Source organism: Mustela lutreola, chromosome 1 (genome assembly GCF_030435805.1).
Source record: "Mustela lutreola isolate mMusLut2 chromosome 1, mMusLut2.pri, whole genome shotgun sequence".
Taxonomy (NCBI): Eukaryota; Metazoa; Chordata; class Mammalia; order Carnivora; family Mustelidae; genus Mustela; species Mustela lutreola.
The window spans coordinates 140202891-140229277 of record NC_081290.1 but is presented as its reverse complement, the minus strand read 5'-3'; the positions used below and the strand labels follow the sequence as shown (position 1 = coordinate 140229277).

The window sequence follows — 26387 nt, the reverse complement described above, 5'->3', positions numbered from 1 at the left end:
CTGCATTCCTCTTATCCCTGTCTCCACCCTACCCCTTCTCTTTGGTGTTTGTCGGTCAGCTGGAGGAGCAGTGTCTGGCTTCCCTCTTTTGCTCATACCCTCGTGGCGTCCCCTTCCTGTCTGTATCCCCCAGCCTGCCCTCACCCCATACCTTTCTAAGAAGCTGGTGCTCAGCCCCACTCCCCTGGGCCAGTGTCTCTGCCAAGTGATCCACAGTTGTTTGTAGCTGTCGATGTCCCTTCTTGGGCTGGATGATTTTCTCGTCAGGGATCTTACTCATCTTCGTATTTGCACAGTCTAGCATAGAACCCAGTGCAAATGCAATTTACCCAGTAATATTTGTTGACTAAAGGCATGAACAAGATTTTAAAAAGATCACTGCCCTTCTAAAAATGTCAGCCTTTTCTTTTTTCTCTCTTTTTTTTTTCTGTGCCATGTAATATACACTGCAATGACAGCTAAGAAATATCTGTTAGCTTTTCTCTTTGCAAAGGAGGGATTGTCCGCACACTACTTCTGTTCGCATGTGGGAGATTTTCACGTGTGGTTTTGGTGTCTGGAGTTTCTTGGGGAGACTGTGACAGATTCCTTGGCAAACTCTGGTCTCCAGTAGAGGAGACTCCAGCATTCCTCTCCTACTGTGTGTGGCAGTATTTTATCATGAAGCCTTCAGGTGAGGGTCCCCTTACAGGACCACAGCTGGTGGAGAGGAGTTGGGGGAAGAGCTTTCTGAAAGATGAGCCACCATCTGAGCGAGGCACAGGACGTGAATAAGTGAACCACTGTCAAGGGCTTTAGAGAAACATTTTGCACATCATCTTTGGTAATATATTCAGAAAGTCGTGGTTAAACAACCGCCTCTTTCTTTCCTCTAAAGTCATTGCATGTAGAACGGACTTGGCATCGGCTGCTGACATTTTAGGTTTTTATTTGTGAAGTGATGCAGCTTAATGAAAATTCAACACATAAGTTTGACATTCCCACTCAATTACCATCTTAAATACATGAGAACAGCACTGTATCTCCACTCCATGTATAGCCCTGATGGTTTCCTGAGACAGTCATTGTGGGTTATTTTTGTTTCTTTAAAGTTAAAGCCAAAGTCAGGACCCTTCCAGAACGAGTCTCAGGGCAGGGTATTTATAGACAGAGGTGAATGGCAGTGTGCAGCAGAGAAAATGCTCTCAAGATGATCCCAGCTGCTGTGTTCCATATGGAGATTCTTTGTGTGTCTGGGCCTGAAGATGTGGGAGATACTCTCAGTGTGCAGTTTATGCCATCTTCCTATTTTTCAGGGCTCCAAATGGTAGTAGAACATGCAGAAAGCTTTATTTTGTACTAATCAAAGGTCAGGCTTAGACTGAGAGGAAATCTGTAGTCTTAGGATCAGCCTTTAAAAAAAAAAAAAAGATACAGATATACATCACCTTTGAGGTTGGTATCTTAGCTTTTCTGACACTGTAGTCTTTGGAAGTGTGTGTGTGTGTGTGTGTGTGTGTGTGTGTGTGTGTGTGTTGGCTACCAAAGACCTGCTTTGTGACCCATAACAATTAGAATACAGTTATCACTGAACTATTTATTATGTAGGTATGAAAATAAAGCTGTTTATAGTGCCATCGGATGCCTGCCTTCTCAGTTTAGTGTTCTTGTTTGCATTTCTTCTCCTACAGCCCAGGTTCCAATTATTTTGGAGGTAATTCCTCCATAAAAGGAGTGGCCATGGGTGGTTAGGAGGTAACAATTTGGCCGTCACCATTCCCCATACAAATCACCTCACCTTGCCCTCTTCCATGCTTTCTCTGTTATATTTTCCAACAAAAGAAGGAAGGTAAATTTGAGAAACTACTATTGAGTATAGTCTGTAAATCTCTAGAACCAAGTACCTTACACATCCCCAATAAGCTTTCAGTCATCTAGAGCTTTTTTCCTATGCCTGCTGTCGTCCACTTCCGTGAAACATGTAAATTTTAAGAAAGTCAGTGGATAATTTCTCTTGCCTCAGATCATTTCCATCTTTGAATAGATCTGCAGCTGAACTATCAAAATCCAAGTTCAGGGAACAAAGAGGGTAGAAGGCTTGCCCCAGCCCCATCTAAATGAGAGGTTTCGTAGACTGGGTGCCTAGGTTTGTCTGTTAAGACACAGTCACAAGAAACTGAAAATTCACTAGATTTTCCAAACCAGTGTTTTCTATTCTTGGGGAAAATACACTGGCTGAATTGTTAGAAAAGGGTTACTCAGGGACACCAGGAACCACTCTCCACAGATGTTCTTTCAGAAAGCGAAGTAATGGGACAGCATAAAACGAGAGGCGCCCTGCCAGATCCAGCATGGCTAGCAAGGAGGAGGAACTGCAGGCCCTCAGAAGGCACCTTGCTGCTCTGCCTAGCTTTCTGAAGAATGTTCCTTGGACCAGAAGATGCTGGAAAAAAGAAGGCCCTCTTTTGCCTCCTTCCATAGTCACTTAGGTGCTCACAAATTTAAAGTAGGGTGGGGAAGGGAACATGAACATGTTGCTTGTTGCTTTGGGGAAATACCAGACTTCTAAAAAAATGAAAAGTCACCGCCAGAAGGGGAAGAAACAAGAAAACAATGCAGGTCAAGAATAGATGCTTAAAAGGGAAACTGATGTTAACTTACCTCATCTCTCAGGAGAGGTTCCTCCAGTTGGCTTAGGGAACTGGAGCGCTTTTATGGAGAACTACCTGCCTGCCTGCTCCTCAGAACTCCCAGGGACTTGATCTGGACCTTCCTTTCTCTGTAGGACAGTATAGGGAGCTCGTAGGATTTCAGAAAGCATCAGACCCAAGACCTGGCAGCCAAACATTGTGTCATGTTTCCCGGGGGTCTTCTGACATGTGGGCGCACAGGCAAACTAAGAGTCAGTCCCAACTAAAGAGTTTCTCCTGATTCAGAGAGCTTCATTGCCAGGGCAACACTAGATCCTTTCCAGGCCATAGAAGGAAATAAGAATTGCACTTACCAACAAGCATTCCCCATTATGTGAGGCTTCTTTTCAACTTGATGGGTCTATAATTTGCAAGGCTAAAACAAATTGATAGTAATTCATGCCCAGCCTCTGAAGGTTCACATTGTTAGCTTGTAGCTTTTAAGTACTATAAACAAGTCCTTGTAAATTCTCAAAATTAAGGATATGTTAAATTTTAGTTAACTGAGGTCATACAAGTATAACTCCAACCTCAAATACGAGAAACCCAGGTAAACAATTACAATTTAATTAACTTACTGCAGATTTTATGTTGATCCTAAAATACCTTATATTCTGAGATGCATTAAACTCCCCAGTGAACTTATATCCAGCAGAGCCATGCTCACAGGCAGGTTAGAAAACCAGATGCTACATTTACAGCATTCTTTAACAGCACAAGATTTTCCAGATGGTTTATTTTTCCTATTTTTCACAAAGCCGTGGCAATTCATAGTATAGTTTTGGGATTAAGGATATAGCCTTTTGAACTTGAGTTCTTTAGCTAGCTCTGCTCCTTCCAAACTTGGTGACCTGGGGAAGGTGGTTTAACCTAACACCACCTTCGTTTTTTCATCCTGAGAAGGGGAGCCAGGATTCATACCTGCCTCATTGGAGTTGTTGTGAAGATGAAATGAGTTAGTATACGTCACTGTCTGGTGCATGGTAAAGGTCCATTGTCATTATCATTTGTAGTAGTAGAAGCAGCAGCAGCGGTCGTAGCAAGAGTTGTTTTTAGTAACGTGAGAGTTCATAGACACTTTGGTGGGACCTGTATGTCCTTGGTTGAATTCTCCACTCTTCCTTCCAGCAGGAAAATGGCAGATGCACGACAGCGGCCTCCTGAACATCACCAAGGTGTCTTTTTCGGACCGAGGTAAATACACGTGTGTTGCTTCTAACGTCCATGGCACTGTGAACAACACGGTGACCCTGAGAGTCATCTTTACCTCTGGAGACATGGGCGTCTACTACATGGTTGTCTGCCTCGTGGCCTTCACTGTTGTCATGATCCTGAACATCACCCGCCTCTGCATGATGAGCAGCCACCTGAAGAAGACCGAGAAAGCTATCAACGAGTTCTTTAGGACAGAAGGCGCCGAGAAGTTGCAAAAGGCATTTGAGATTGCCAAGCGGATCCCCATCATCACCTCAGCCAAAACTCTAGAGCTTGCCAAAGTCACCCAGTTCAAAACCATGGAGTTTGCCCGCTACATTGAAGAGCTTGCCAGGAGTGTGCCTCTGCCTCCCCTCATTATGAACTGTAGGACTATCATGGAGGAAATCATGGAAGTGGTTGGGCTGGAGGAGCAGGGGCAGAATTTTGTGCGGCATACTCCAGAAGGCCAGGAGGCCTCTGACAGGGATGAGGTTTACACGATCCCCAACTCCCTGAAGAGAAGTGACTCGCCCACCGCTGACTCGGACGCCTCGTCGCTGCATGAGCAGCCCCAGCAAATTGCCATCAAGGTGTCTGTGCACCCGCAGTCCAAAAAAGATCCCGTGGGTGACCCAGATGGTGTACAGTTTGAAGTCAAAGATGAAGAGGAGACAGAACCGTCTGCTGAACATTCCCCAGAAACTGCAGAGCCTTCTACGGATATAACCTCCACGGAGCTAACATCTGAAGAACCAACGCCTGTTGAGGTATTAGATCGAGTCCTGCCACCAGCCCACCTGGAAACTGCAGAGCCAGCGGTGGCACATGACAAAAACACCTGCATTATTTATGAAAGCCATGTCTAATATCAACTACGAAAAGCTATGCATATCAAGAAAATCAGGGGCTGCTCCTTGTAGTGCAGATGTAGTACGCACTTGCCGCTAAGCCTTACCAGGAGACTCTCATCCCTTAGGTAGGAGTGATGCCATTTTCAAAGGGGAAACTCCTGAGTGCAGGTATGATGTGACTGGAATTTCCCCAGTAGAAAAGGATGCGAGAAACATCAGGGTGCAGAATCGATAATACTGGACAGAAGGCGTCTGTCCACCTGATACGAATTTTAGAGGCTCTTCTCTGCCAAATACCTTAATGGGTGATGCCCTTTTGGCAAAGAAAATATTACTATAAGATATTCTGAGCTCAAGAGCCCTGTCCAATGCACACTGCATTGCTTTTCCTTTAAAAAAAAAATATAGGTCTGCTACAATAGCAAATGCACGTACATGGGTTTGTTGCACTTTCTTCTCAGTTTTTATTCCTGTCATTATTCCTTTATAATGGAGTAGTCGATATAGAAATACTAATTGCTCTTTCCGGTTTAGTCCTCTTGGCCACTTTGTCCTTATTTTCCCCTTGAACATGTACCTCACAGACTTTGGTATCAGTCACTCTAGTAGCAGGGCTGATATCTATAAGTCAAGTTGTAATGTTCCATAGTTACTAGGCTCATTATTTTTGTCACTTCCCAAGCCCACTTTCACACATCACTTTTTTTTTTTTTTTTTTTTTTTTTTTGGTTTCCAGTGAAGCTGCTATTGTGAAACTGAGAAAACCTTTGTCCAGGAATAGCACTTTAATGGCCAAATAAAAATGTGTTTACCTGTCCAGTTCTGAGAGCCTTTTGGTGAGCTCAACTGAAGTATGGAGGGAGATGGTAAAAGGTTGAATATACCCATATTACCCATGAAAACTGCTCTTTTTATGGTTACATAACATCATCCTACAAAGAAAAACAGATTCTTTGTTTGGAAAATGTATTGCTTCCAAGGACAGAGGCATTTGATGAATCCCTGCAGGTTGTAGAGTTTTGGCTTCCCCGGAGGGCTTGCAGGGACATATGCCTTTGGGTAACTCAAACACTGGATCTGGGGCAGCAAAAGAAAGATCTGTGAGGCCGTGTAACCAGGTCCTTTTGTGGACCACACTTTTATGAACCACAGAGCTAACTCATTAGTCTTGAAGGGGAGCGTGAAAGGTTAGAAAAATGGTGTAGTTGTGTCATCAAATTTCATGTGAGATTGTGGAATTATTTTTTAGTCTTACAAGAAAGCAGTTGTACGTGAGACTGAATGATGATGGAAAGAAGAAAAAGTCGGTCTATGTAAAGGCCAACACCTTACCTGACCGTGCCAATAACCAACTGCCTGACTTTGGGCAGGTCTGGGTCTCAGTTTCCTTTTGTCAGAGGAGAGAGACTAGATGTACTCTGAGCACCATCTAAATGGTCTCACTCTCACAGAACCAAATAAATATCATCATGCTTTTCTCTTTCCAGGTACTTAACAGATTTTTACTTTCTACTCTGGGGTTCAGCTCACGTTGTTTATGCTGCAGGACTTACTCAAAGAGGATCAATTTCAAATAATCATAGCATTTTAAGCAAGTTATGGCTGTTCTCTCCCAAACCATCATTAGGATCACTTTCATAGTTGAAATTTAATCATGGTGAGAATGAGTGGTATTTCATTTTCACTTAGAACCTTAAAGTTTTAAAGGTCATGGCCACATCAAGTGATGGGGTCATGACACTGGAGGTTATACAGGCCACGCTGGTACTGAGAGCAGACCCAGATGTTTAGTCCTCACTCTGTCTCTATCTGGATGAGTGACCTTGGACAACTCCCTTCCCCTCTCCAGGGTTTAGTCTTTCTCTTCTGCAGAATATGGGTGTTGTGCTTGATGAGTCACAAGATCCCTTCTAGCTCAGACATCTACTGCTTTCTAGAAAGTTTGTAATATGCCAAGATGGAATGGCCTGTACTCAAGAGACAAACAACATTGGGAGCAAAACACAGAGACAGGAGATTGGTTGCTTTTGTGGTCCTGATTTTTACAAGAAATGTGTCTGGCTCTGGAGCCAGAGGACGGTGGGTTTGGCTTTAGGGGTGGCTTCTTCATTCATAGATAACTCATGTGGAAGGCACTCTGACAAGACCTGGAGTTTGGTCAGACATCACTTGGCCAGGAAGGAACCGCTGGCATCCAGTTAGAAGTGTCTTGGGTGATCATGGAAAGCAACTAGTAGTTCAGCAGTCAGGAGAAACCATGACTCCCGATGGGCTCTCTGGCTAGGGTTTTATGTATTCGTGTTGCAAACCAGCTTTATCTCCACCTCTCAGAATATAAACATTATCCACTTGTCATGGAGGTCAGCAGATTCTTAGTATGGATCTAGGTGTCCAAAACAAGAACAGAGATTTAAGCTCACTTTGTGATATTATGTGAACTTTTCCCCATTCTGTTCAGTTCTCATTCCATTTAAACCCATGTGCAGATTTCCACATGGAAATTACAGGAGAAGGCATCAGTACGATCTAGACATTGATTAGGAATTAAAAATGTAAAATCAGCAGATATTTTTATGAAGCAGGAGCAGAAATGTGTGACCAAAGAATGTTCCAGATTGGTTTTAGCTTCTTAAGACTGGGGAGATGATTATACAGATTTTCCAAACTTTTCCCTTCTGAGGCATCAAGAAGCTCTTGACACAATAATGGCCAACCTAAAAGGAGGTTGGTTTACAATGGAGATTGCTCCTTCCTGAAATTCTGCGCTCTTCCTATCCATCTTACAGCTTCTTTATGAGAGAAAGGCTCTCCTTCTAGAATATAAAATGCAGAAAGACCTCGTGACTTTCAGCTGATTTTTCAAAGATAAACTGTTCAGCTTCATAGAAATGCATAGAAGTATGGCTGTAGGTGTGTGTGCTTGTGTGCACGCATGCGCATCAGGCTCATTTGGGCAGTTTTAAAACCTTAACACTAAATCCCAAGCCATGTCCTTTGGGTCTTATGTAGTCATTCTCAATATCACACAGTTTCTGGTTTCTGAGTCATAACTCTAACAACTTTTTTTCTTGAAATTCTGAAAATGATTCAGATACATGTGCATATTTAATTCACTTAGATGACCTGTAAACTTGGACGGTATTTATTCTAAATGGAAAAAAAAATTTTATACTGAAAAATCTATGTAATTTATAATGGTTTTCTTTTATATATTATATTTTCATATATTTAGGGCACATCTACTGTTCTCATCTTTTTGTATATCATACTCGGCAAAAAAAATATTAATACTTGACTAAAATCTCTAGGAACCAAATGTGACATATAACGTATAGAAATTGCTCTAAAAAGATCTGAATGTTCTCACTCATCCCAACCATTATTGTGCCATTACATCTGGAAGGATTTGTCTCAGATGCTTGTGAACATTCCTTTTTTTTTTCAAAAGTGAGGTTAAAAGGCCTGACATCCCACAAGGGATTCTGGAATCTCCATCCTCCCCTTACCTTTTGTATTGTTTGTTTCATTTTTAACTGTAGAAGTCTGTGTTGTTTACGTTTCCCTTTGAAGGGCAAAGGTGAGATAAGAAAGCAATTTGACAAAAAAAACTGAATTGAACTACGGCTGTGTAAATTATTTAATGGACTGATGACATGTTTGAAGTCTAATGCTTGGATTGTTATTTGTCGGTGATCTAGGATCTGCTCAGCTCTTTAGCACATGAAGAAAATGTAAGGCACAAAGAGTATTTGCATGTTGTGAACAGGCACCCTCTCAGTGTAGTGCAGCCAACACAAATCAGCCTAACTATAGAAACACCCGAAACACCCATCCCAGCCACTGGAGACACGGTTTTAGAAAGGCAAATCGACAACTTTTATTTGCAGATTGAAATACAGTGTTGTACTGTGCTAAAACTCTTACTGGCGGCCCCTATGGTTCTGTTCACAGGGGATTTCCTCTCAGTGTTTCATTTGGGAAGAAAATGGGACATTTAACTTATCTTTCATATACTCTATTTTATAATCAGCACAGTCACTCTGTGACTACTCTGCACCTATCTTCACAGATCCTTTTGGCATTCCCTTAAGATTATAATCCCTGTTTCTAGTCTTCCTTTTTAAACTAATTTACTGGTACTCTTTCAGCCTACCAAATTTCATTGTATATTCACACACATATTTTGAGCACCTGATACCTTCAAGAAACTAGACATTGTGACATGCACCTATTCAGTTAAAAATCCCTCAGTAGATAACAAAGTTCATTTTCCTAATGACTTTTTTTTTAAGGGTTTCTACAGTGATTAGCCAGGTTTGGATTCAACAAATCAATGGTGGGGGGAAAAAAATCAAAAGAAACTTGCTTAGTATGTTTTCCAAAGGACTGAGTGTGTGTCTGTTACACAGAAAGAATCATCTGAGGGGGGTAATGATCTTTGAGATTTTAGAGATACCAATTTTAAGGGGGCTAATACTTAGAATACCACAATCAAAACCGAAGCTGTTAGGGAATGTAAAAATAGAAAACAAATAGCTCTAAGAATATTCTGGCATAAATTGATTTTATTTAACCAGTAATGAAAACCTTCAGATGTATCTGTCAGACACCATAGAGCTGCTTACAATGAGTTAGGGTCGAAGAAGATGCTTGCTTGCACTTAGGTTTTGGCTTGCTATAGCTCTAGTTCTGGATGTCCTTTTTTAAAATTGGAAAATAAGATGAAAAACTTTATCTGAGCAAAATGTCAAACTGTTGATTTCGTGAACTATGAATGTTCACTTTTTAAAAATAATTTAAAGATACAAACAAATGACTTTTAAGTTGATGTTATAGTAGCAAAACAAAAACCATGTGTTCCATCCTGTATTTTGATTGTTGCTTTAATAAAGGATTTGCGCAGGTGTTTGGATTATGTGTCATGTCCCACCTGAAGGACATTTGATTGTGGCCTGATTTACTGTTTCCAGTGGTAGGACATCTGTCACCAATTCTTTTCTCTACCTTTTGCATCCATGACATATCTGGAGAGAAAAAAAAAAAGGAAAAAGGAAATAATTTATATGTAAAACTGCAAAATTTATCCAAATTCAGAGACTTCAACTCCATCTTAACAAACTTTGTAGCAGTGCCTTTTTATCTTTATCAAGAAATCATTTTTAACATGTAACATCAAGCATTCTGTAGAGAATCAGAAAGGCCAGGAAACTCATATACTCAACATTCCACAGAAGGTATGAGTAATAGATCTGCCTAGACACCACCTAGACAACAACAAAATCCAGGTCAAATCCAAGAACATGCTAAGTAGGTTCCTTGTGACAATCCCTAAGCTTCAAAAGTGGAGTTCCTCTCAGATAAGAGAAGATATATGAAGAAAACAAGAAAAAGGGCACTACCAAACGGGAAAGCAAGACAAAAAGAGCAGAAAGTAATTTACAGCAGACTGAAGAGGCAAACAAAATAACTGAGTTATCCAATAAACTATGCATATAACTAACCATTCCGAGGTTCTCCCAAGCAAAAAAACAGTCTAAGAGAATTATGCTGGCATTAAGGGAAGAATTAACAATGATTGTGTCATTACGAAAGAGAAAATAGGAAAGTTTTGTGCTAACCAGGTAACTTTGGTGCATATTTTCAGACCTGGAGCAAAGAGTTGCTCAATTTTTTGCAGGTTTTGGAGTGCTATGGACCTTAATCAAGGGAGCTAGGTAAAGATTAATATGAATTGGAGTGATTTTCAAATAAGCATATAGTCACTGAGTGGGAAAATAAATGTGAAGTTATCTGATTCGCTTATCTTTTTTACAATGTGCCTACAGGTAGTCATTCAGCGTGGCTTGAAAATCTCTGATAAATGGGGAGCTCATTTCCTCCTGCAGTAGCATATTCCACTGTGGCTGGGTTTTATGTGATGAGTCAAATTAAAGTGGTACCACACTGGTCCTTGAGCTACCTGGAGCTGAAAGTGTGAGTTAGTCTTGCCACAATAAAATTGCCTTTTTACTGTCAACACAAAACTAAAATTGTAAATGTATTCATGTAAAAGGATTACAAAAATGTGGGGCGCCCCGAAGCTACTACATTAACGTGCCATGTGGCTAACACCCTTCTGAGTGAATGGCTTCTGCCAGTGGGTAGTAGAGGCCGAAGTCCGGTGAATCAGGCGTTCCCCCCTCCCAGCCGAGATGTCCTAAGGCGACAACTCACTAAATAAAGGATGGTTAGCAGCCAGAAGGAAGAAGTGTACCAAGCAGCAGATTAATTGCCTCAGTCTATTAGTAGACTTTTGAAAGGCTATTAGAACTGACTACTGAGAGAAGTATATATATGTGTTAGGTGGCATATTGAGGTATTTTAAAACCAATTGGATTAGAGCTGTCCCCAATTGCATTTACACTATTAGGTAAAATGAAGATACCCAGGGTAAAAAAATAATTTTACTAAGATATTAAATAACTAATGAGTAAGGTAAAAATACAAAGATTGATAAAACCATATGAATTTCTCAAAAAAACAAATTTCTCACTACCAGTGGAGTGGGTTTCCTTACAATTATGTTTTAAAGTTCATTATGGATTAGGTGTCCCAGTGAATTATGCAGAAAAATCACCTGCACCTAGAACTCTTAACAGCATTAGGGGACATTTTGTGCAGTGAAAATGCTGTACAACACCTATTTTCTGAAATTTTTCATGATTCTTAGGAAGCTGATGTGTACTGGAGACCCCTGAGGTGGTCGGTGCCTCTGGTTTGAAGTCTGATTGCCTCTCATGTCTGCTGGGGCTGCACGCTTCTTCCAACTAGGCCAATGGTGGAGTGAATAAAATTGTCCCAAAGCTGTAAGAAGCTTCCTAATTCAAACCATCAAGGAAAGAAATGACAAGTGTGTTTAAGAAAGAGGTACAACTCTCTGTCCTGGCTGTACTGAACGCCCCCACTGTCGGTGATGTTTCCCACTCTCATCCCCTCTAGCAATACCTCAGCTGTTCTGCCAAGAGAACCAGGTTACTGTGCGTGAAGTAAAATGCTTGATTACAGAAGAGAGTAGGAAAAAAATTCATCTACCACGTAGTAGTAGTTTAACCTAAAAAAATTCATCTACCACGTAGTAGTAGTTTAACCTAAAAGAAATAAAATTTATTTTTAAAGATTTTATTTATTTATTTGATGGACAGAGATCACAAGTAGGCAGAGAGGCAGGCAGAGAGAGAGAAGGAAGCAGGCCCCCGGCTGAGCAGAAAGCCCGATTCGGGACTCAATTCCTGGACCCCGGGATCATGACCTGAGCTGAAGGCAAAGGCTTCAACCCACTGAGCCACCCAGGCGCCCCTGAAAGAAGTAAATTTTAATGCTGGTTATGTTTGAAATTATTTTAAAACAAACATTACAAAAATTATGAGTTGGCATCTTTGTAGAAATGTGTTCAACTAAAGAAATTTGAAAGTGTTAAGACCTTAGAAATTGCAGATGATTTAAATACATCCTATTTATAGGGGGGGAATGACCGGCAATGTAGACCATTTGTGATCATTAAATTTTTTAATGTGCAGAATGTAACATTCCTTATTTTTTGGTCATCACAGTAATTACTGTAATTAATAAATTTCTGAAACCCTGCCAGATAGTGAAAAAAATTTAATCTCCCAATTCTAAATATATATGTACTATTGTATCATGTTAACTATTTTGTTACCTTTCATTCCACAATGGGTTTTATGTGATTGGTTTAAATATATTGTACATTCTGTGAGTCCTTTGAAATTGGAAATTGCTATGTTTCAAACAAGCTCACTAATTCTCAGTAATCAAATATCTTATTCCCAATTATTTTGAGTCAAGAGACCTTTACGGTATGATTAAAAAAGCAGAACAGCTAGATGATCTATAAATGCTTTATCTGAAGCTAAAAATGGAAGGCTTTCTGCTGTAGCACAAGAATAAGACATTATTATGCTATGCTTACATACAGACCACACGTTCATGTCCACCTAAAATTCTATGTTGAAATCCTAATCCCCAATGTGATGTTATTTGGAGGTGGGGCCTTTGGTAGGGGATTAGGTCATGAAAGATGAAGCCCTCATCAATGGGATTAGTGCCCTTATTTAAAAAGACCCCACACAACTCCCTCACCTCTTCTGCCATATGAGGACACAGCAAGAGGTCAGTGTCTATGAACCAGGAAGCAGGCTCCCACCAGACACTGAATCTTCCACTGCCTTGATCTTGGACTTCCAGCTTCCAGGACATAAAAAAACAAAACAAAAACAAACCCTTGTTTATGCCACCCAGTCTAAGGTATTTTTGTTTAGTAGCCTGAATGGACCAGGACAGCATGAACAGTGTAAAACAATGCAATGTAGGAAAACATAAAGCATGCAGCTGATTTCCTCCAAGTCCTTACATATGGATTTGGATTGCCTTTTTAAACATGATCCTTACAATTTTTTTGACACTTCAATATAAAAATCAATACAAATATAGAATTATGAACTTTTAATTATTTTTCTTCTTTATTAAACATGTACATTCACCAGGATAGGAAAATTATAAGATAGTCATGATTGTCTTCTTTGTATGAAATCTAAAGAAGATAGCTTTGCCTTATGACACCAAATTTAGATTCAATCCTTTACCTAAACACAAAACTGTCTCCAACTGGTAGCAAAAATGTGTATGTACCTACAATGGTAGGATGAACCTTGCTACTGTTTGTGAACATGTGTGTTTGCTTCTGTGTTGCACATATGAATTTTATCTTCCTAAATACTCTGACGCTAGAATAGTAAACACATTTTAATTAGACTTTGTTTTGGGACGCCTGGGTGGCTCAGTTGGTTGAGCAGCTGCCTTCGGCTCAGGTCATAATCCCAGCGTCCTGGGATCGAGTCCCGCATCGGGCTCCTTGCCCCGCAGGGAGCCTGCTTCTCCCTCTGACTCTGCCTTCCACTGTGTCTGCCTGTGCCCGTTCTCGCTCGCTCTCTCTCGGACAAATAAATAAATAAAATCTTTAAAAAAAAAAAAATAATTAGACTTTGTTTTGAGATCATTGTGGATTCATTTGCAGTTGTAAGAATGAATACGGAGAGATCGCATGTACCCTTTACCAGGGCCCTACAATGGTAACATTTCACAAAATTATAGTACACTATCACGATCAGGATATCAACTGACACAATTACCAGTCTTAATCAGATTTTCCCAGGTTTACATGCACACATCTGCATATGTGTATTTTGTGTATCTACCACCATAATCAAGATATGGAACCATTCCATCACCACAGGGATCCCCTGTGTGGCTCTCTTACAACTACATCTACCCCCATCCCACCCCAGAACACATTTACTGTAAATCAGTAAACTCAGATAACTAAAATGTGTCTGGGGAACCAACTGTATTAAGTGTGTTTTTCCATAGAAATATGTTTAAATTTATCAGTTTCTTGATATCTGGTTTCCTGTCCCTTTTGAAGGATTCACACGGTGAAGACAGAGAGTTGGTTTCTGAAACACAAAGGAAGGACAGCCACATATATTGAAATTCTAGAAAACTCTTGAGAAGCAGGGGTCTGAGTAGCAACAGGTCACAGTGTGTTGGTGGGGGAACTCTCGGACATCCCATTCATACCCTAAGATGTTCCTGTAGCCAAAAGATAGCAAACATAGAACAAAGGCATGATTTTTACATGTCTTTGCAAGTCTCAAGGAAAGAAAACGTAGTCACTCCAGTATCTAAAGTGTCTAGTACTCCAGAAATTCTAAAACTAAGGGTGGTAGAAAATCATGAGTGAAGATTCAAACCACCTCTGTGATACTGGTGGTCTTGATAGCCTTGTATTCGTCTCTCTTAGGTAAGACAGGACGTAGAATTTCAAAGCCCAGAACCTAGGCCATAATGAGATATCGATTCTGATGTTACCATAAGCATCAAGGGCCTTAGTAAAACCCTAGTAATGACAGTCACCATTCAAGTATTGAAATCAAGACAATTGGCCACACTGTTGAGGAAAAAGATCCTCTACCTACCCAGCCTGAGGGAATGTGCAGGAGGCAGATTCCTAAGCAGGGTCACTTGAGTCTTAAAAGATCCTCATTCAAAGCCACTGAAATGGCACCATGAAAAACTCATTCCTTCAGAGTAACGTTTTCTCTTATTACACAAATACCCTAGGCTTGTAATCACTTTTAGCCTCTATCAGGCATCATGAATACAGAAAAGGAACTGATTTAATCCTATGACTCTACCTTACAAACAGCTGAGATCTGAGCACCTGGGGGTGAGACGTGTTTAAAGAATAGAGGAGAAGAATGTTGAGTCCAAGGAGACTTTCAGAAGGACAGACCTAGACAGAGGTCCAGAGCAGCCAAAAAGCTGAATGCTGACCTCACAGAAATATGAGAGGAGTTGCCTAAGGGAAGTACAAGAAAACTAAAAATAAAATAAGTATGAGAAATATAAAAATTTCATACTATTCCCTAGGACAAGCCATGCCCAGATGATCAGTGAATTTTTAAAATCTGGCAAACAGTATATGCACTAGCTTAATACAAATCAGTCATTAAAATCGCGGAAAATCATACTCATGTAATATCTAGTCCAAAAAAAATCTTCAGTTTTTAAAAAATTTTATTTTTTTAAACTTCCTTTCAGTGTTCCAGAATTCATTGTTTATGCACCACACCCAGTGCTCCATACAATACGTGCCCTCCTTAATACCCACCACCAGGCTCACCTAATCTCCCATACCCCTCCCCTATAAAACCCTCAGTTTGTTTCTCAGAGTCCACAGTCTCTCATGGTTCGTCACCCTCTCCAGTTTCCCCCAACTCACTTCTCCTCTCCATCTCCTCATGTCCTCCGTGTTATTCCTTACACTCCACAAATAAGCAAAACCATATAATTGACTCTCTGCTTGACTTACTTCACTCAGCATAATCTCTTCCAGTCCTGTCCATGTTGATACAAAAATTGGGTATTCATCATTTCTGATGGAGGCATAATACTCCATTGTATATATGGACCATATCTTCTTTAACCATTCATCCACTGAAGGGCATCTTGGTTTTTTCCACAGTTTGGCACTGTGGCCATTTGCTGCTATGAACACTGGGGTATAGATGGTCCTTCTTTTCACATCTGTATCTTTGGGGTAAATACTCAGTAATGCAATTGCAGGGTCATAGGGTAGCTCTCTATTTAATTTCTTAAGGAATCTCCACACTGTTTTCCAAAGCGGTTGCACATACTTGCATTCCCACCAACAGAGTAAGATGGCTCCCCTTCCTCCACATCCTCTCCAACACATGTTGTTTACTGTCTTGTTAATTTTGGCCATTCTAACTGATAATCATGTCAAAAAATGGGCAGAAGACATGAACAGACACTTCTTCAAAGAAGACATACAAATGGCTAACAGACACATGAAAAAATGTTCATCATCCCTAGCCATCAGGGAGATTCAGATCAAAACCACACTGAGATACCACCCTACACCAGTGGGAATGGCCAAAATCTCTTCAGTTTTAATCCTTCTTCCCCCCTCAATTACACGAACCTCAGTGCTTAAAGCATTTTGTTCTAAGCCGATCAGCAGTGTCCTGTTATAAAAAATCGAGTTAAATCATTTCTAAGAAATTACCAGTGAAAGTGGCAGACTTTCAGCTGAGTAGCAACACTGAAGCATCTTTGAAATACTTGTTTGTTTTGAATGTGATATATTAATTAGGATGTTTTATTTCAATCACGTTAAAAAATGTTCTTTACAATTGCCAGATCAGTAACACTACTATTCTTTATTTTCCACTCAAGCCCCAAGATTAAACACAAAATTTGCACACCACACTCTAACTATAATGCTCAATTTTATACTGTTCTACCTAAGTTTTGCTCTGTTTTCTCAGCACATGCTGGATTTCACAGTCTTACAGAGTTGTTTCTAGTCATTTATCAACAGTGGAATGTAACATTTCCTGTCTTTTTTTTTTTTTTTTTTTTTTTTGTCAGAGTAGTTAGATAAAGCAGGGTAAAAACCCTTACGATTTTTCTTTGGTCCTCCCTCTGTAATAACCTTCCTCAATCTTACAGGCAAATTAGCTTAATAGATGATCCTGCCTTCTAAAAAAACAAAAAAGTAATTTTTCCAAGACCATACTAGAGTCTTCAGCCTGTGAACTCTCTCCAAACAGGAATCACACCCAAATTGCCATATTGTCACAGTTCTTCCTGCAGAACCTTAAGGATTACTGGCCTTTAGTAAGTGTTAAATAAAACCTCCTATGTCTTCTAGCTAATTAAGATTTATTAGGATTGGATTAAATGTCCTCATTTACAGGGGCCAATAAAGGGTAAAAAGTACATTTTGAAGAATCTCTTTGAGCCTAAAACCATACCTGTACAGATTCCTGTGATCTCAGGATGTTTTTTCTGGGTAGATTTCTTTTTTTGTGAACAGCATATAGCTTAAAGCTGTAAATTTCTTCCCGTGTTCTCTTCTTTCACACTTTAACCTACTATTTAAAAGGGCTGCTTAAAAGTCCTCTCCAGGGGTGTCATGGTAAGACAATTTTCTCCAATTAAAAATCTGCAGCAAATCCAAGAGAAATGAATTGTGACATTGAAATTACTTCTATGTTATCACATGTCATGTTCTCTGCAAGAACTATATAGTCACTGGAAGATGGAGCAGAAGCAAATCCTGTCCTTTCTGCGGTGCAGAGATTGGCCAGGATGGTCCATGCATCCCAAAAGGTTAATACATTGCCTGTACAGATTGCCCTCGTTTTGTTCTAGGTTTCTTTTCCCTAAAAAACAAAAACAAAACCAAAAACCAAAAAATGAAACAAAAGAAAATTCTAGAGAATCCAGTTCCTGGAGCTCGTGCTACCTCCTCCTTAAGTCTTTACCCAGACATGGGACGCCTGAGTGGCTCAGTTGGTTAAGCTGCTACCTTCCGCTCAGGTCATGATCCTGGGGTCCTGGGATCGAGTCCTGCATCGGGCTCCTTGCTTAGCTGGGAGCCTGCTTCCTCCTTTCTCTCTGCCTGCCTCTCTCCCTGCTTGTGTGTACTCTCTCTCTGCAAATAAATAAAAATCTTAAAAAAAAAAAATCTTTACTCAGGCAGACTAGCTCTGACAGAAAAATAATCCCCAAACAGCTGACAAGTTTAAATTTTCCTTTCCTAAATGGTAAGGTGTTTGTCTTCCCCAATTTGCTCTCAAGGCACAAACAGGGCAGCACTGCGCATGGACCTCATTGTAGGAGCAAAAAAAATCAGGTACATTAGGTGAGGGGATTATTTCAAGATAAAGAAGACTGCAGAGAGAAACACAAACGGCATAATATACCAACTGATACATATATTGATTCCGAAATCGTGAGCCTGAACATCCTGGTGTTGCCCGCATGCATTTCGCTTACGCGAAAGACAGTGTCTACGTGAAGAGCCACTGTTGACCACTCGTTGGGAGACAGAGGCCTTCTGCAGCTTGCTGCTGCTTCATTTTCTCGAGGACTCACCACTGTTTCCTTCCTTCCTCCTCTTTTCCCAAAGAAACCCAGTTTCCCCTTATCTTTTTTTGCCCCTGCATCTTGGTCTTTTTATCTGCCAGGTTGGACCAGTTACCCAGCCTGGCCTCAGCCCCTATGGGTAATGAACACTTTCGTTTTCCTCCTGTCTTGAAATTAGTCAGTTGCTTCTCAGTAACCTGGTGCTCAAATTTACACAGGCAACTTCTGAATACACCCCAAGACATACTGGCATTTACTCATATCTCCACCTTAATTATCTCTGGCTCCTCCACCCATTCTTGGTCACCAAATGTCTTCGCTGAGACACAAAAATGTCCAAACATGAATTACCTTCAGGGGGTTAACTTTTCCTCCATATTTTACAAAGGCCTTTGAAAGATAAGCTGCATATTTCCTTAATTCCACCTCTTTCCAAACTTCATAACTGATTAGGCTCAATTTATCTCCGCTCTCCTGACTCTGCCTTACTGTTCTGACCCCCAGACCTCTCAAACTCATTCTCATTCTCCCCAAGCCTACCTTCCACTGACCCACACCCTGAACAAGTTACCGCCTTCAGAATATTATCATCATTATTCATCCTTGTTCTCTGGGACACTGAGCAAACTTGTCTTAGAGGCCTTGGGCGATTAGGCCCTGAACTGCTTCCTTAAGTGATAAACTGTTTATGTACCAATGTGCCCCACTTCCCCCATCATCCCTGCGCATGTGTTCATGTGCCTACACACGTGTACATACAACCCAGCACCAGCATCCTCTTGGCCACCAGGGGCAAGCAAGGAAGAAAAAGAAGTGTCAACAATGATGTGAGCCATTCTGGTCATTCTCAGAAACAGTAAATACAGATCATCAAAAGGATAGGTCTTAGAATGGCAGAACCACGTCACAGTTCAGCACACATGTGATCTTGCAACAGAAGGACTGATAGCTGCAACCATGAAAATCTACCTATCCCCTCTCAGATCCTCTCTGATGCCCCATTCAGACAGAAACACACTCATAACAAAATAAGCCAGTTCTTTGTCCTGCTTCTAATACCACCCTCCATCCTGAAGTTCAATAACATTCTAGAGGCAGTGGCGAAGGCGGAATTCAGAGCCAGATTCCAAACTTGTCTCTGCTCGAGTCCGTCTGCGGCCACTCTTCACGCTCCCCTGAATGGCCTACTTCCATAATCGCTGTTGCATGAATGTGAGAACGTTCTGGGATCCCGGAGTGCTCCACTGACCTGGCATCTGGCAGGGTGGCTCAGCTGCTGCCTTCTTATGTAACCTTGCTCTGCCCAATCTCACTGTAAATCCTCTTTTCTGGCATTTGCAGAGTCATGAGAGGCTGGACCCTAGGTACTATTTAACGGCAGAGTAAAAATCCTTTTGAACCCTCTTTGTAAGTCACGTCTCTCTCCTTATTTGCTGTGTTTCTCTGAGTTCCATTTGACCTCTTTATCACCACTTGGTGAAGGAACTGTCAGATCCAGCTATGGATTGAAGGTGGGCCCAGGTGTTTTTTACTTTTATGAGACTATTGTACAAATAAAATCTTAATTGTTCTTGCTAAGTACTAAGGAATTCAATTTTACCAATTATCAAGTGCTTACTTTGTAATCTGTCCTTAAACTAACTGAGTCAGAACAAATCCTACTGTGGAGTTGGGTTACATTATCTTCTTAGCCAATAAGCAATATTGGAAATGAATGGGGTGCATTTACCCTACAGTTTTTCTGATCTAATAACATCTAGGTCTACTTCTGTTTTACACTGTGTATTAAATTTAAGCTAAACAGCAAGAAAAAATTAAGGGTGAGAAAATGTGGAGAGTAATCCTAAATAGTTCTCAGAATTCCCCCATGCATGGGTATGTATTGCATTGTTTTTCTTCAGGCCAGCAGATTAGAGATTCCAGAAGTTCAATAGAATCTCCCTTGTGTTAATTTTTAACGAGGTAATTATGCATCTCATCACGATACTTACAAGTGAAATGCAGTACACTAAACTTGATAAGCAGGAAAGTCTGCCTTGGGAAGAACTAGGCATTTTTTTTTTAAATAAAAGTATCCTTCATCTTGATATTGATGCATATGACTCTTGACTCATTGAAAAGTGGTGTTTTCCAGTAAAACAAAACAACCATCTTTTTGTAAAATTCAAATAATAATCTTCAGATGAAAGATCAAAAACTATTACAAATTTGGAGAATAATGCTGAAGCATATTGTTATTCAAACTCTCTTCCAGATTAAGAGTATTTCTGAAGTGAAAAACTAAGTTATCTATCCTCTTTGTAGTTAATATAATTCTGAATTCTTTGCTCTTTAAGAATTTTCCCTCATGAGGTCCATTACTGACCGTCTGAACCAAATAATTTCCCTTTTTTCCAAAATTTTATTACATTTTCATTGATCAGATGGTGATAAGAAAAGGATTGAACAAAAAGCTGGTCACTCTTTAGTAATTCAACTCTATTTATTGGGTGTTTGTTACAATCAAGGAAATACCAGTCTCCAAGATGAACACAAAAATGAACAAGATCTGGTTCCTGTCCTCAAGAACTTTTTTGGTTCCTGTCCTCAAGATCTGATTCCTGTCCTCAAGAACTTATTTACTATATATCTTATGTCCTTTTTTTTTTTTTTTAAATTTTATTATTTATTTGACAGGCAGAGATCACAAGTAGGCAGAGAGGCAGGCAGAGAGAGAGGAGGAAGCAGACCCCCAACAGAGCAGAGAGCCCGATGCGGGGCTCGATCCCAGGACCCTGGGATCATGACCCGAGCCGACGGCAGAGGCTTTAACCCACTGAGCCACCCAGGCGCCCCTCTTATGTCCTTTTTTAAAAGGACATAAGATATATAGTAAATAATTATAATAGATGGTTGAAAAGTAATAAATGCCTTCATTAATAGAGAGATAAAATCCCAGTGAAATCAAAGGGATGAAGAGCACAATAGTTTTGACTGGGAGAAATCAAGAGATCTTTGTAAAGAAAATGGTAATTTCAGATAACCTGTGACTGGTAGTTAGGATTTGAACAGATGAAGATAAGAAATTCAATGTGAGATGAGGGGGTCAAGTCAATAAAAGACAATAAAGGACCTTGTCTTGGACTAGAACATAGAATGTGAAGAGGACAATAGTGACAAGGAAGGTTGAGAGGTCAGTCGGATGGAGCCGCTATTTGGACCTTGTATGCCAGCATGTAGAGATCAGGCTTTATCCTTGAGCAATGTGGACACACTAAGGAGAAAGTAAGCATGACATATCTCTGTTTTTGAAAGAAAAATGGAGGGACACCTGGGTGGCCCAATCGGTTGAGCCTCTGGCTTTGGATTTTGGCTCAGGTCATGATCTCAGGGTGGTAGGATCGAGCCCCAAATCAGTCTCTGCATTGAGTGTGGAGTCTGCTGGAGATTCTCTCTCTCCCTCTTTCTTTACCCTTCCCCCTGTTCGCCCACTTTCTCTCTAAATAAATAAATAAAATTTAAGAAAAAAGAAAGAAGACTGCAGAGAACATGGAAACTCTCTGCAAAGCAGTTCAGAAGACTTCTGATGAACTAAGTTAGTGGCAGTGAGAGTAGAGCAAATGGAAGGCATGTAAGAGTATTTCTAAAATGACATTATTGAGGGCTTGACAACAGACTGTTTCTGGAGTAAGAGAGTAGGGGGAGCCAAAAATAAATTGGAGATTTTAAGCCTGGATGACTAAGAGAATTATAGTGCCATTAGCAGAAATAGCGGGGAGAACATAAAGAAAATGGAACATTTGAAACAATTGTAATTATTAATGTGATTTTTAAAAGTCCTTTTAGTACCTCAAAATTCACATAGATGAGTATATAGACATGCAATGTGACAGAAATGTTTTCTCTCAGTACATTTGGAATTATTAAATATCCTCTTGTCCTTGGACTGATAGAGTAGGCACTTAGTTAGACATGAGCTTGGGCAAAAACAATGATAAACAAGTGACACATTAGAAGCCCCGAGGCACAATATCCTGATTTTGTGACTTTCAAGACCCAGGGGGCTAAGAGACCAAGAGGCACAGGTACCAGAGCATATCCTCTCCTCTTCTGCCTCCTCTACCTCTGCCCCCAAGGTAACCCCTAGACTCATTATAATGCTTTTGTATTGTGATTTGAGCTCCCACTCCCCTGGGTTTGAAAGGCTGCCATGACAGTTCCGGTACAAAACTTGCAGGGTCCGTCCTTTGGGAAGAGTCTTCCAAATGATTAGACGCAGCCTCCATTAGAGACCACCCCTGTCCATGACCCAAGATTTGGCTCACATAAAAAGAAAAGACCCCTGTAACCTCAGGGCAGTTGCCGCCCCTGGGCCTGCCTGCTTCTCCTCCTGAGAGTGTACTGTCCTTAATAAACTGCTTTGTGCTTGCTACCTTCCTTCTGGCTGCTTTATTTGAGCATAAATCTTTTGTGGGGCATTCAAGAACCAATCTCCATTCACATAATGCAATCTCTCCCACCAGTAAGAAAGACTCCCTCACACAGCAGAACTTTAAGAACCTGCTATGATATGAGAATATGCGAGGCATTTTTGTGTATTGAAAATAAAATACAAATAACACTGATTTTTCTAACACTTAAAAATAGAATCAAGGGGCGCCTGGGTGGCTCAGTGAGTTAAAGTCTCTGCCTTTGGCTCAGTTCATGATCCCAGGGTCCTGGGATGGAGCCCTGCATCGGGCTCTCTGCTCAGCGGGGAGCCTGCTTCCCCTTCCCTCTCTGCCCACTTGTGATCTCTATCTGATAAATACATTTAAAAATATTTAAAAAAAAATAGAATCAATACTTTGTCTTCTGTTGAAAATAGAAACCCATCACATTTAGTATCTTAACTAATTAATTCCTGGGAAGTCTTATTGTTATTCAAAAGGCCCCAAACCAACGAAGAGAGGATAATTCTAAAGACATGTTGAGCAAACAACCAGAAGTGAAATGGCTCCGTTAGGATGCTTTTGGCTGCCTTAGGAGGAAACCCAACTCCAAATGATTTAAACAACGTTAGGATTTTTTTTTTTTTTTTTTTAATCTCACATAACAAGAACGCTGGAGAGTTTCCCAGATTGACTAAATCATCAGCATAATTGAGTACTAAGATTTCTCCAGGCTTCAACAGTCCCATTTTCTCCTTAGTCCTTCACCTGGGTTCCCTCATGATTATCCAAGTAGCAAAAGCAACTGCAGGTATGGTCTGTTCGTACTTGCCATTTGGAAACAGAAAATTAAAAAGCCTTACTTCTTCTTATTCCTGTTAGTTCGCTTTGTTTTAAGGAAGGAAAATCTATCTCATCCGTGCACCCAGCACACTTTCTGTCACACACATCTCATTTCTGGCACGGAGTGAAATGCCCATCCTTAAATCCGTCACCGGCTTATAGCAACCAAAACACATACCCTGTTGATAGGGCCAACTTCCCCCTGAAATCCTCAACTATTAAGAGGGGTGAGCAAAATCAGGGCTCTAGTGAAAAGGAAGACAATTCAGATGAAGTTGGGTGACAACCAATGGTATCTGCCATGATCTCAAGGGCAGGAGAGAGAGAGAGAAAGAGCGGGGGCGGGGGGGGGGGGGAGAATAATCAACTTGAGAATGGATTAAGAGGGTGGATTTTCTTAACACTTCATATCAATGAATTCAGAAATTGAGAACAATCTGCCCTTATTTTCTGTCACTCTTTCAGGGGCCTTTTGTAGCCATAGAAACTAGCACTGACTGATTAGAATAAAGTTCTTGGCCTCTTCAGCCACAACCAACGTTTGGAAGGGAATTCAAAGTCACCAGAGAGCTAGCACTGATTCTTGGGAGAATGTGAGCACGAACCCTCCTCACGATGCCAAACTGGCACAGGATACTGCAGCCACTCTGCAATGAGCAGTACACAATAAACAAGCCAAGAGAAAGAGCTTCAAGTCCTAAATGCCCTCTTGAGAGAAGAGAGAAGGCAGTTCCTGGGAACAGTGAACAAATCCTGTCAGAAAAGTAGAATCATTGATTTCTACCATGAATGACTAATCATTATGGTGTGGTTTCGAATAGAAATACAAGTTCTACAGCCCAAAGAACTACTGGCCCTATCTGCTGTGATGTTCCCTTTACACTTGCTTGATAAAAGCATCCCAATAAATTAGACTGTCTAATTAGAGTTTGTTTAAACCAGACCATCGCAGATTCATGAAAGTATTTACCCACGAATGCAATTTTCATTTCCATTTGTCGTGCCTCCGGGAATTTTTTTACTCGATTAGGGATGGCTGATACATGTCTGAGGTTTGGGGAAGGTAAATACTGCCAACACAGCTGAGTTCTTTGTATCTTCATGTCAATGCACATGGTACTTTTAGCCTGTCAATTTAATAAATCTGTGCATTTGCCATCTCACGGCAATAGGAAAACCTTGAAAAATTCATGCTCATGTGTCTAAAGCAACTCACTGGACACCTATCTTTACCAGCAAGTTAACAGATGCAAGACACCTATAACTTACCACCCAAGTTATCAACTCACTGGGTCATACACAAACACTACCGCAGCCAGGTGATCAAGGACACCCTGGCCTGTTTGTGGGCTCTACTGTTCTCCATTCTCCTCTATTCACGTTCTTTTAAATCAATATAAAGAATAGATATCAATATACCTAAATCAAATAGATACCACAGAATAATGGTGATGATCAGAAGAACAATAATTATTCACTTGACAAGTGTTATTAAATGCCTGCTAATGTATATGCTAGGAACTATTCTAGGTGTTAGAAGTGCAGCAGTGGACAAGGCAAAAATATTGTATGACATTTATTTATTTTTGCTAAGGCAAAAACAACAATGCAGGGTAAAGAGAAAACGAAGTGTGGTCGGTGAGGACAGGGTCCTAGTCTGTATGTAGTGGTCTTTATGTGAAGGCCTCAATTATAGGGTAATATTGAAGAAAAACCCTGAGGAAATTTAGAGAGAGCAAGCCAAAGTGGGTATCTGAACAAGGAAATTCTAGGCAGGGGGGAGGAATGAGTACAAAATGCCGAGAGAGAAGAGCGCTCGGTGTGTCCCAGGAGCAGCAAGGATCCAGTGTGGGCTAGTGACAGGGAGCCCCAGGACGTAAGACAGGGAGGAAGAGGCAAATTTCCCAGGCCCTGGATGGCAACTTAAAGATCTGTGATTCTAATTTGAGATGGGATACCCCTGGAGGACTTTGGTCACAGTAATGATGGGATTTAGGAAATCAGCAAAATGAGGAAATTCAATACTAACTTAAAGTCCCAGGATTCAGATGAAATTGTGTGGTGTAACGACCCTAAAGGCAGGCTTTCAGTAGAGCACAGCACCTCTTTTCCGACCCTGACTCCTCTCACCACTCTTCAGTGGCACAGAGTCTGTGCTCTTGGCAGAGTCCAGCTCAATCTGCCCATCTCTACTCTGGTTGACAGCGCATGCTGTGGGGTCTTCCGCCACTACCTAAACCCCCTTCTTGTGTTTGAGGAATCCTCAACCTCGAGATAGAGGGCAGCTCTCACTCTAGAAGCTTAAAAAGCCCAATACTCTACCAGTTTCCCTTGCAGAGAGAACATGGCTTCACAAAGAAGACATAGCATATTTAGAGGTCCATTAGGAAGATGGTGGCCTGTGGAAGCAGGGGTCATGGACTCGCCAGCCTTCCTTCTTCCAGGGCCAGCAATGGCAGAGGTTTGGTAATACCGCTCATGCTAGTCCATGTGATCGTAGTGGTACGAGATGCAATGTCTATTCGCAGTCTGAGGTAGTGCCTTGTTCTGCTTATCGATTGCTGCACAAAAAAACACTCTATAGGCACACTTTCAAAATACCTAATAAAGTATTGCTACCTACAGACACTACACTGTAAATTACTCCTCCAGGACTTACTTCTCTTGTAACTGGAGGTTTGTACCTTTCCTCTTTTTTCGCGCTTAGATCCCCCAACTCTGGCAACCACCAATCTGTTCTTTATTTCTACAGTTTTTAAAATATATTCTCTATATATCTCTGTCTCATTTATTTTGTTTAGCATAATGCCCTCAAGGTTTATCCATGGTGTCACAAATGGCAGGGTTTCCTTCTTTCTTATTGTGACTGAATAATATTCTACTTCTTACATTTTTCCCCCTTT

The 26387-nt window shown here is 40.8% G+C and overlaps 1 protein-coding gene and 1 long non-coding RNA gene across 11 annotated transcripts in view; one reads left to right on the top strand and one right to left on the bottom strand.

The window, feature by feature from the left end:
• MFAP3L (microfibril associated protein 3 like) overlaps positions 1–9621 on the top strand; it is a 40588-nt gene extending 30967 nt beyond the window's left edge. For 9 of the 10 annotated variants that reach the window (XM_059175196.1, XM_059175149.1, XM_059175152.1 and 6 more), the window contains one exon: positions 3798–9621. In XM_059175196.1, the coding sequence (XP_059031179.1) occupies positions 3812–4732 (921 nt within the window). In that variant the 5' untranslated portion in view covers positions 3798–3811 and the 3' untranslated portion in view covers positions 4733–9621. The remainder of the gene's footprint in view (positions 1–3797) is intronic. The other variant, XM_059175160.1, reaches the window with a different exon arrangement.
• Positions 9622–9654: 33 nt separating this feature from the next.
• The window catches only part of LOC131832339 (uncharacterized), an 87223-nt gene continuing 70490 nt past the window's right edge, over positions 9655–26387 (bottom strand). The window contains exons 3-4 of the long non-coding RNA XR_009353999.1: positions 12857–12961; positions 9655–9741 (exon numbers count right to left, since the gene is read on the bottom strand). This is a non-coding gene — a long non-coding RNA (uncharacterized LOC131832339). The remainder of the gene's footprint in view (positions 9742–12856; positions 12962–26387) is intronic.